Source organism: Montipora foliosa, chromosome 7, assembly GCF_036669935.1.
Source record: "Montipora foliosa isolate CH-2021 chromosome 7, ASM3666993v2, whole genome shotgun sequence".
Taxonomy (NCBI): domain Eukaryota; kingdom Metazoa; phylum Cnidaria; class Anthozoa; order Scleractinia; family Acroporidae; genus Montipora; species Montipora foliosa.
In genome coordinates this window covers 28,756,596-28,767,679 of record NC_090875.1, presented here as the reverse complement: position 1 = coordinate 28,767,679, position 11,084 = coordinate 28,756,596, and the positions used below count along the sequence as shown (strand labels likewise).

The 11,084-nt window shown below is 40.4% G+C and overlaps 2 protein-coding genes across 2 annotated transcripts in view; one reads left to right on the top strand and one right to left on the bottom strand.

Annotated features, from left to right (window-relative positions):
* Positions 1-3,520, top strand: part of LOC138010062 (cholesterol side-chain cleavage enzyme, mitochondrial-like) — an 18,339-nt gene extending 14,819 nt beyond the window's left edge. Inside the window, exon 3 of the mRNA XM_068857026.1 lies at positions 3,327-3,520. Coding sequence (XP_068713127.1) covers positions 3,327-3,520 — 194 coding nt within the window. The remainder of the gene's footprint in view (positions 1-3,326) is intronic.
* Positions 3,521-6,391: 2,871 nt separating this feature from the next.
* Positions 6,392-10,519, bottom strand: LOC138011714 (25-hydroxyvitamin D-1 alpha hydroxylase, mitochondrial-like). Its single transcript, XM_068858845.1, has 3 exons — positions 10,256-10,519; positions 8,615-8,814; positions 6,392-6,672 (listed from the first exon to the last, which is right to left on the bottom strand). Exons 1-3 carry the CDS (start codon positions 10,291-10,293, stop codon positions 6,554-6,556), a joined length of 357 nt encoding a protein of 118 aa, XP_068714946.1. The 5' UTR covers positions 10,294-10,519; the 3' UTR covers positions 6,392-6,553.
* Between the last annotated feature and the right edge of the window lie 565 nt (positions 10,520-11,084).

Here is an 11,084-nt window from a genome sequence, read left to right as displayed (position 1 = left end):
AATAAAGCAATTTAAACCAGCCGAGCAGATGGTTTTTTTTTGCTAAAGACTGACTTCTTTCCACAATTTAGGAATATCATCGATTTATGTCTGATGATAAATATCGAAAAAGGAACAAAATACAAATTATAGTCAACTGTGCTATTGGGCTCTCAGCTTCGATTTTTCGTTAATACATGAAATTTTTTTTCTTAATACAGGAAACTTTCTGTTATTCTTATAAGTAATTATTCTTCAACCCAAAGCAGTCATGTTTTGAAAGACGCAATGAATTAGGACAAATAGTAATGACGACTGATATCACGAACATTTCAAAACAGAACAGTTTGCTCAAAGATGACCGATACAACTGTAAAAACATGTTCGATCTAAAAGATAAGGAAGCGGAAATGATTTTGCAAACAGGAAGTGATGTCATGAAATGTCCTTTCCCGCGCGTGGCATTCTGGAGAACAAGATGGCAGAACAGAAATTAAAAGAAGTTCCAGCAGTTCCGGATCGAATATTCAGCAGTTCATAAGAACTGTTCTGAATGCAGTTACAAATTAGCAAGACCAGTCATCTAGTATAAACGAACCGGGAAGCTCACCGCAACAATATTCTTGCGTTGAGAATGAGATAAGTGCTCGATTTCGCATACCGCGAGGTCGAGCTGAAGGAAATGCCTTTTCGCTCCGACGAAGGGCTGACGCTCGAAACGTCAGCTTTCCAAATCTTTCACGGTGGTTATTCGACCTTTATCAACTCGTTTGATAAAATCAATTTGTTTCAATTTCCCACCGACGCAGTACCACAGTTTCTTTAGAAAATAAAATTTTGTTTACTTTAGAGAAGGACTTGTCTCTGGAGAACTGTACTTATAGACTTTGCCAAAATGTGCTACAAACCCTGCTTGGAGTAAGCGTTGGTGCGTTATAATTACTGAAAGCCACAATAAGTTCTTTTGTTCGTCCACCAAAAATCATACCTTTCTCTATTGCTATTAGTGTCTCTACAGTTTGGTTAAAAACTTCCTGTTCTGTAAAAAAAAACAAACTAAAAATCCCTTAAAGTCCCTGTGACGCTTATTTTTCTCCAGTTTTTTAACTTCTCGTTGAAATATCTATAGTGTCTGGAGTGTAGCACTTAAAGTGGTACTATGATAAAAAAAAATCACCTCCTGTTTTTTTCTTCAGATTTTTAAAGTGTGTTTGCTTAACATCTGCCTGGCAAAATTTTGAGCTTTAATTTTTATCCAAAGGTTGTTTACTTTGAGTATAAGTTTTGGATTTCACGGTCCGCCATTGCTCACGTTCTAAACTGACCGACTGGATCTCAGAGGGCTGGATCTAGGGAAAAGTGACGTCATTCAATCAATAGCTTAAAATTTCAGCGTGTAAACGCATTTTATTATGCATGCAAAACGCAAGTTTTAAAATCTGAATTCGAAAGCCCAAAACTCCCGTGCTGCATATTAATTCAGTCGCCTACAACGCATTGCATTCTTATGCTGGTGAGTCCTTGGCGTCATTTTCTCCTCTATTCAGGAATTTTAAGACTTTAAATTGGAAAATTCCAATTAAATTGGAAATGAAGGCTTTAAACTTTAACCAATTAGTGTTCAGTTAACGTATTTTTGAAATCCATGGAAAAAAAGATTTGATTTTTTTGATCATTGTATCACTTTATAAAATTTCTTCGAAGTGTATCACGCTTTTTATCGAGCCTTTGATTTATACCTGGTAATTAATGACGTCAAAGAAGTAAAAAATGTCAATTCCATTTCTGAATTGTCAGAATTGCTCTGCGATAAGCAAAAAAGATCCTTTTAACAAGTGGTCTAAGTAAGGTTTAGGCAACTGCATGTCGGGCCTCCCAGAGAAGGGTGGGTTTCGTGGTTTCTTGTCTCCTTGTTCCCATGAGAATTTCTCGTGTTTCCCTTGTTCACTTGTTCTCAGACTTTTGATCCTTAAAATGGTTTATGGTCCCTTTTCCCTAAGTTATTTTGTCATTGTTCCTATGGTTCCCCACTTCAAAATTAGCAACGTTCTCTTCTTCCACAAAAACCCATGGAATACCCTCAACTTGCTGCCTCTGAGGTGGTAGTTTATGCACCTCCGAGGTCAGACAAAAAAAGCTCAGTTAAAGTATTACTCAGGTACGGCCGCATGCATGATATTTGTGTTAGCCTAACCCTGGTCCTAACTAAATAATATTTGATCCTAACTCCCACAACAATTCTTCAACATTCCTGTTGAACAGCGATGTTGAAACCGTTTTACCCTCCCCCCCCCTCCCCGCTTTTCCTTTCAACCGTGTTGAAACGTGTTGAAAACATGTTGAATCGAAGTGGAATCGATGTTGAATGAGTTTAAAAGCGTTTAAAAGTTGCTTCAAAAACCATTCGACATTTCTTTTGTTATCGTGAATGCTGAATGAAGTTGAAACTGTTTGCCACCCTCTTTCAACATTAAGGAGTTTAAGAAACGACAACAGCTACGGCAACGACAACGCCAAAAAGCAGTAATATTATTGGTTGAAAAAACCAAGATGATCGTGCTGCTCGTGCGGCACGCATTTTTGAACATTTCCCTCCCGCACTCGTCAAAACTACTGCGTTAAATTACCAAATTTGAGGTTTTGGCGACAACGTGGACAAACTGCAGTGAATCTTTCAGTTTCGCTCTTTACTTCAAATCCGTCCGTACCAATCCAGTTATAGGGCACTTCGCACATATTGTGTAATATAAACAAGATTGAATAATCCCGAAATACTTAGAATAGCTCAATGTATATTTTGAAGTGACGTTTTCGTCCCCGTAGCCGTCGTGGTTTCTTAAACTCCCTATTGTTGGGTTTGCATCTGCGCAGGAATCGGTCTCTCAATGACGTATCCATGTCCCTATTCATAGTAACAACAGCCGCTTCACCATGGGACTGAACACCAGGCCTCTCGTGAAGCTTTGTTGAGTCCAATGTTGATGAAGTGTTGAAACCGGTTGTCCACCCCGCTAGTCAAGGTCGTTCAACAAAATCAAACGGATTTTGAAGCAAATGTTGAAAACATTTGCCCGGGCTTTTAATTTGGCACACCTAAATGGTCCCCGTCTTTGCCTTCACGCAAACCTCATTCCCAGGGTGCTCTCCCTTCCCCCCTGGAAACGAGGGTGGCTTTTAGGTACACCAAAAACAAAGAATTGTGCCAAATAGCAAGTTTGCGTTAGCCTGAACGGGACACTTTGCGACGTTTGGAAGAAAAAGGAAAAAAATCACATCATCTGCATGTTTTTTTTTTTTTTGCATTTCTTGCATTGTCCGGAATAAAAAACTCTTTTATATTTACCTAGGTATCGGAACAATGGCATTTGATTCTCGCTTGGGGATGTACAACGATCAACCGCCAAAAGAAGCCTTGAAATACATTCGTGCCATTCACGAATACTTAACCCTATCTCAGAAGCTAATGTTTAGCATTCCGAGTAATCTTGTGCGACCTTACATGGATACACCGACGCTTAAGAAATTCTTCAAGGGTCGCTGACGTCTGTACTAGAGATTGGGAATGGCTTCGTGAAACAAAAAAATAAAAGAGCTTAACGAACAAGCGGAAAAGGGAATCGAAGCTTCAAGCGATGGTAAATATACCCCGACGGTAGTAAAACTTTCCACTTGTATAAATTCATTGAATTGACCAGCACTTTGATCTGATCGTGTTGAGATGACAACGAGTAATACTTTGAGAACGACAGTAACAGTGGACAGTGACGTTCAACATGACATTGACATTTATTAGCATTGACAGTGACAATGACAGTGATAGTGACATAGACAATGACAGTGACAGTGACAGTGACATTGAGTGACATTGATATTGACACTGACACTGACAATAACAGTGTTAGTGACATGATAATGGTAGTGACAGTGAGTGACAGTGACAGCGACAGGGACAAGGACAGTGACAGTGACAGTGACAGTGACGTTCAACAGACATTGACATTTATTAGCATTGACAGTGACAATGACAGTGATAGTGACATAGACCATGACAATGACGGTGACATTGAGTGACATCACTATTGACAGTGACACTGACAGTACCAGTGTTAGTGACATTGATAATGGTAGTGACAGTGAGTGACAGTGACAGCGACAAGGACAATGACAGTGACCGTAACAGTGAGTGACATTAACAATGAACATGATAGTTACATGACAGTGACAATGGCGTGACAGTGAGTGCCATTGACAATGACATTGACACTGACTGCGACAGTGTCAGTGTAAGTGAGTGACATTGGACGATTGACAGTGATAGTGATAGTGGACATCGACATTGCACCTTGACAATGACAATGACAGTGAAGGGACCGTGAATTACATTGACAGCGACGGTGTTTGGCATTGGCAGTGACAACGACCTCCTTTGTGACATTATGGAAAATTGGCCATGACATTAACAATGAAAATGACAACGAGGAAACAAAGATAGTGGACAATGATGATCCGGTGTTGGATCATTGCTGATAAGCGGGGGGGGGGGGACAGTAGCTCGAAGGCCTGGTTAGCGTTGAGCGTTGGGTAACAGATATCAAAAACCTATTGAATTAGTGTGCATCTGAAAAGTCACGGGGGCCATGGTGGTGGACAGAACGATGCAGCCCAAAATGTCTTGTGGGAATTTGAATCTTTTTTATGCAAAACTTGTGGGGCCATTGTCGATTGTTTTGTTCACCCACATGGCCGGTCTAATTACGTGGATGATAAACACAAGAATAGGGTTCCATTGTATTTTAACGATGGTTAGTGCAACCAGGATTCGAGCAACCCGGGCCAGGGGACTGTTTCTCGAAAGTCCCGAGAACTTTGCGGGCCCGAAAAAAAGCCAGTTCGTCCCAAACTGCAACCGGCTTATTTTGAAACGCTGATCCTTTAACCATGTTTTTATGTAAGGCAAAACAAGAGAGGATTGCGAAGTGTGATGGATTAGCACATCGGCCCTTGCGAAGATATAAAGGGAATTGTGGCACCCGAAATAGGGCCGAAAAGTTTCGGGGACTTTTGAGAAACAGGCCAAAGCATCCTTAAGTTCTAGGCCAATAAAAGAAGTTCTCTCACAATATAAGAATTACCGCATGTCTCGTGAAGGCAAAATTAGTATCCGATAGGATCCCCCCCCCCCAGTGTCATCCAAATTACAACAATCCTGTAAGGTACCTGTTAATTCTGGCACCCTCTAAGAGCAGCACTTGTAGAGTATATTCACACCAGCTCACCCCAGACGATGCCACGCAGCAATGGGGGAACCTCTCTAGTCTGTTTCTGTTTTAAGAAGGGCACCTACAAAAACAATATTTCACAATGTGAAACTTTAATTCGAACAGTTGAAAGTCGTCTTGTGCCAAGCCAGATGGCAGCACCACTGCGAATTTAACGCAATAAACACAGGAGAGGGAAAAACTTGAATTGGCTCTGGTGCCTTTGTAAATAGTTTCCATCGAGAAAAGCGAATTTTAGTTTTCCTAGCATTTTACAAATATATCATTGCCAATTCCTGTAGAAGCGTTTAATTTGAAAATGAAGGGAGTAGCTGATTAATGTAAGAAATGCCCCACAAGTTTTGCATAAAAAAAGAGTCAAATTTCAAAAAGACATTTTGCTGCATCGTTCTGTACACAAACATGGCCCCCGTGACTTCAGATGCAAACTAACTATCAATAGGTTTTGATATCTGTTAACCAACGCTCAGCGCTAACCAGGCTTCGAGCAACATCATTGCCACCCCCGCTTATCATTTTCATGTTATGATCACACATCATCATTGCCACTATCTTTGTTTTCTTTGTCATTTTCATTGTTGATGTCACTGTCTCCACTGTTTTCATTGTCACAGTCGTTGTCACTATCACTGTCACTCGTCATCGTCAATGTCACTCACTTACACTGACACACTGTCGCTGTCAGTGACAATGTCATTGTCAATGCCACACTGCCATTGTCACTGTCAATGCAACTGTCATGTTCACTGTTAATGTCACTCACTGTCACTGTCACTGTCACTGTCATTGTCCTTGTCGCTGTCACTGTCACTCAATGTCACTGTCACTACCATTATCAATGTCACTAACACTGTTATTGTCAGTGTCAGTGTCAGTGTCAATATCAATGTCACTCAATGTCACTGTCACTGTCACTGTCACTGTCAGTGTCATGGTCTATGTCACTATCACTGTCATTGTCACTGTCAATGCTAATAAATGTCAATGTCATGTTGAAAGTCACTGTCACTGTTACTGTCATTCTCAAAGTATTACTCGTTGTCATCTCAACACGATCAGTCAAAAAGCTGGTCAAGTCAATGAATTTATACAAGTGGAAAGTTTTACTACCGTCGAGGTATATTTACCATCGCTTGAAGCTTCGATTCCCTTTTCCGCTTGTTCGTTAAGCTCTTTTATTTTTTTGTTCACGAAGCCATTCCCAATCTCTTGGAGAACGTCAGCGACCTTGAAGAATTGTTCAACGTCGGTGTATCCATGTAAGGGTCGCATAAGATTACTCGGAATGCTAAACATTAGCTTCTGAGATATAGAGTGAAAAACTCGTGAATGGCACGAATGTATTTCAAGGCTTCTTTTGGCGGTTGATCGTTGTACATCCCCAAGCGAGAATCAAATGCCATTGTTCCAATACCTATTGTAGGTAAATATAAAAGAGTTTTTTATTCCGGACAATGCAAAGAAATGCAAAGAAAAAAAAAAAAAACATGCAGATAATGTGATAATGTGATTTTTTTTCCTTTTTCCTCCAAAAGTCGCAAAGTGTCCCGTTCAGGCTAACGCAAACTTGCTATTTGGCACACGATTCTTTGTTTTTGGTGCACCTAAAAGCCAACCTCGTTTCCAGGGGGGAAGGGAGAGCACCCTGGGAATGAGGTTGAGGGACATGAATACGTCATTGAGAGACCGATTCCTGCGCAGATGCAAACCCCCAACAATGTTGAAAGAGGTTGGCAAAGGGCTTCACACATGGACTCATTGCAAAGCATTCACGATAAACCTGAGAATGAGGGACATGAATAGGGACAGGATACAACTTCATTCAGCATTCACGATAACACAAACGAAATGTTGAATGGTTCTTGAAGCAACTTTTTTGTCCAAACGCTTTTAAACTCATTCAACATCGATTCAACTTCGATTCAACATGTTTCAACACGTTTCAACAGGGTTGAAAGGGGAAGCGGGGGGGGGGGGGGGGGAGGGGAGGGTAAAACGGTTTCAACATCGCTGTTCAACAGGGATGTTGAAGCAGTGTTGTGGAGTTAGGATCAAATATTATTTAGTTTGGAGTCACGGCATCTATTTTTGTTTACTCGAGGACCAGGGTTAGGCTAACACAAAATATCATGCATGCGGCCGTACCTGAGTATACTTTAACTGAGCTTTTTTGTCTGACCTCGGAGGTGCATAACTACAACCTCAGAGGCAGCAAGTTGAGGGTCTCCCCAGGGGTTTTGTGGAAAAGGGAACGTGGCTAATTTGAAGCGGGGAACAGGGGAACAATGACAAAATATCTTAGGGAAAATGGGACCATAAACCATTTTAAGGATCAAAAGTCTGAGAACAAGTTTGAAAAGTAATTTCGGGAACAAGGGAAAAATGAGGAATTTTCATGGGAACAAGGAGAGACAAGAAACCCCCAAACCCACAATTCTCTGGGAGGCCCGACATGCAGTTGCCTAAACCTTACTTAGACTAACTTGTTAAAAGGATCTTTTTTGCTTATCTCGGAGCAATTCTGACGATTCAGAAATGGAATTACATTTTTGACTTCTTTGACGTTATTAATTACCAGGACCCAACTGGCTCGGCCAAGATCTTTTGCGTATAAATTAAAGGCTCGATAAAAAGCGTGGATACACTTCGAGGAAATTTTATAAAGTGGTACTATGATCAAAAAATCAAATCTTTTTTTCCTTGGATTTAAAAAATACGTTAGCTGAACACTAACTGGTCAAATTTTAAGCCTTAATTTCCAAAAGAAAGTTGTTTAATTTAACTGGAATTTTCCAATTTTAAGTCTTAAATTCCTGAATAGAGAAGAAAATGACGTCAAAGACTCACCAGTATAAGAATGCAATGCGTTGTAGGCGATTGAATTAATATGCAGCACGGGAGTTTTGGGCTTTCAGATTTTTAAAACTTGCGTTTTGCATGCATAATAAACTGCGTTTACACGCTGAAATTTTAAGCTATTGAGTGAATGAGGTCACTTTTCCCTAGATCCAACCCTCTGAGATCCAGTCGGTCAGTTTTGAACGTGAGTAATGGCAGACCGTGAAATCCAAAACTTATACTCAAAGTAAGTAAACAACCTTTGGATAAAAATATAAGCTCAAAAGAGACAAGAGACACCAATAACAATAGATAATTATGACTTTTGGTGGACGAACAAAAAGAACCCAATGAGAGATCTTTTGTTTTCATCCTCCAACATGGCGGCGATGACGTCACGTACTTATAATAATCAGTTTATTTACTCCTTTCGTAGTTAAAACTAAATTACAGATGGGTCAGCAACTTCAAATTACACCGCAACTCCTAATATAAATCTAAATGTAACTATTACTTACTCTCTGTGCTAAATCTCGACAACTCTCCTTCCAAGTCTGGCATGTAATCATCTGGCCCGCACGCCTCCTTCAGCTTTACAAATCTTGAAACAGCATCGTCGGCAACAGCATTGAAGTTATCAAGATTTTCCTCTACAGTCTTTGGGCGCATCACTTTGGGAGAAATAATTTGTCTTAACCTGTGCCACTCTTCTCCATCCCTAAAATTAAAGACAAATCAAAGATGCTGTTTTTTTTCTTGCAGACAGCACAAGATTTGGAACACGTTTCGTAAGAACTAGCACTCACTTATGTACGCCCAATTTTTATATCCAAGTCTAAGCATTTGCGACCCATTTCAACAATAATGTTAGTGTTAGGGTTAGCCTTAGTTTAAGGTTAGAGTAAACCCAGAGTTTTAAGGAGAAACTTTGTGATTGTATTCCTATAGAGTGTTTTCATGTGACGTCATGGCGGCCATGTTGGTGGTCCCTAGACAAAGGAACGGCACCTATGCTGGTGTCCCCAACTAATCCTCTGGAAATTGAGCTCTATAGACCTCTTTAGCTTGTACATTTTTTTTCCCATTTCAGACCATGTGATGTTACTCTACGGAAAACTTTCTTTCAATGTCGTCCTATGCATGTGAATATGTACGCATAACTTATGAAAAAACAAAAGGAAAATTCCCTTGAGAACATCACGTGGTCTGAAATGGGAAAACAAAACGTACAAGCTAAAGAGGTATATTATCATGCAAACGTTTTCTTTTGTTTCGGTGGAAGAATGATGTTACTGATCACGTGAGTGAAAACATTCAAAAAATGAGTGTGAGGGTACAAGACCAGGGGATACTTCGTGACGCTTGTTAAAACTGAGTGCATTTGATTACTTCTATTCCTGTACAGATCTTCACCCTTAAATGTAGCCCTTAGGGCTAATTAGACCTATTACTAGCACTAGTAAAGGGTTTGAAGTTTGAAAACATGTAAAAACTCTCAGGAGACGAAAGGAAGAGAGACGGATTTTTCACCGGATGGGAACCGTCCCATCTTTTTTTCGTAAACTGTAGCATGGAATTTCTATTTGTCCGAAAAATGGAACCTATATTTTGAAACGTGTACCAAAGGAAGGCCTTATTACCTCATAACTTTTTCGACAAATAACTTTTTTTTAATCCATGCTACAGATTGTGTTAGACTGTTCTCGTACTGTTGCGTTAAAAATTTGCGAAAAATCTAGTTAACTCACTGAGTTTTTGGGCATTTTTCCGTTTTGGTCACATGATTTCTCAAATGTGGTGTGAGTAAGTAAAAGATTGTGTACGTACTGTCACGGTCAATTCAACATCGATTGCGACAACATTAATATTGTTCTCGCTTTCAGGTTTTCAGGTTTCATAACCCAGTCTCGCGATTGACTGTGTGTAGAGTTAAAGAGACTCGAGAAATGTTGAAGGGGTCCATAGCAACAGTTTGGTAGTGAAGAGCATCAACCCATATTTTAGAACATATTTTGGGCGGTGCTTTGCATACACGACGCAAAATCACCGAATTGTAGGTTCTGACGACACCTTAAGCATAAATATGTGTACCAGTGCATACTCTCAGGACTGATTATTCACTTAAAAAACCGCTCGTAGCGATTTACTCTCTTACTCACTTCGGCCACATTGTGCCATGCATTTTTTTCTTTGCCATATAAGCCTCTCGCTTCGGCAATTAATTGTGCAAAACATATTAATCTGCATGAGTTTCGTTTCTTGCGTTTGAATAAACGGTGGTAATAAACAATAAACGTGGAGCAGGGAACTTTAGCACTTGCGCTGTTCCCCAGGGGCAATAACAAATCCCGATGCTTCTTCGTCCTTGCTAGAGGCATTAATCTGAGCATGCAATTAATGAATGCTCCAAAATTCTGATCAAATTTCGTGACATTAAGCTCACGACAACAAGCCATTGTAGCCACTTACGTCACACCCTAATCAAACAATTCGATTTCTTCTTTTGCGATGCGAAATCCAAAAATCCGGCGTCAATCTTCGAGGATACTTCCCTTGAGCTCGAAAAACTTTCTCAGTGTCATTTGGATCCATGATATGGATCGTTGTGTGACCGCTAAAACTTCCTTTATAAATAGGGCCATATTTTGCGAAGAGAGCTTTGCTGAGCTTGTGTCCCTTGGCAAAGCCTTCAGATTTGCGATAAAATTCCACGAAGGACCTGAAACCTCTTGCAGGACCCGGGATGTCTTCGAATGAGCGCACTTGGGAAGCGTCGACTTCTGCTATATCTGGGTTCTTAACACAGAAAACTTCGCTTTCCTCGAGCGGCTTCGGTTGCGTTGTTTGTGGTCGCCAGAAAACTGGCAAGGCCTGGCATCGTCGAGTTTCTTGGAACTTAATATTTCGCTATAGCGTGGTTACAGTGTCGGAATTCCTTATTTAGGTCGGTTGGGAGTCAAGAGTCACGTCCAGAAGGCACACCGCAGG

What these genes read in the sequence shown, in the direction of transcription:
- LOC138011714 (XM_068858845.1), bottom strand. Translation starts at nt 10,293, where the DNA reads ATGGCAAAGAAAAAAATGCATGGCACAATGTGGCCGAA. An exon ending in CATGGCACAATGTGGCCGAA is followed by an intron (nt 8,815 to 10,255) that starts GTGAGTAAGAGA and finishes CTTTAATTTTAG; the next exon opens with GGATGGAGAAGAGTGGCACA. An exon ending in GTCGAGATTTAGCACAGAGA is followed by an intron (nt 6,673 to 8,614) that starts GTAAGTAATAGT and finishes TACCTACAATAG; the next exon opens with GTATTGGAACAATGGCATTT.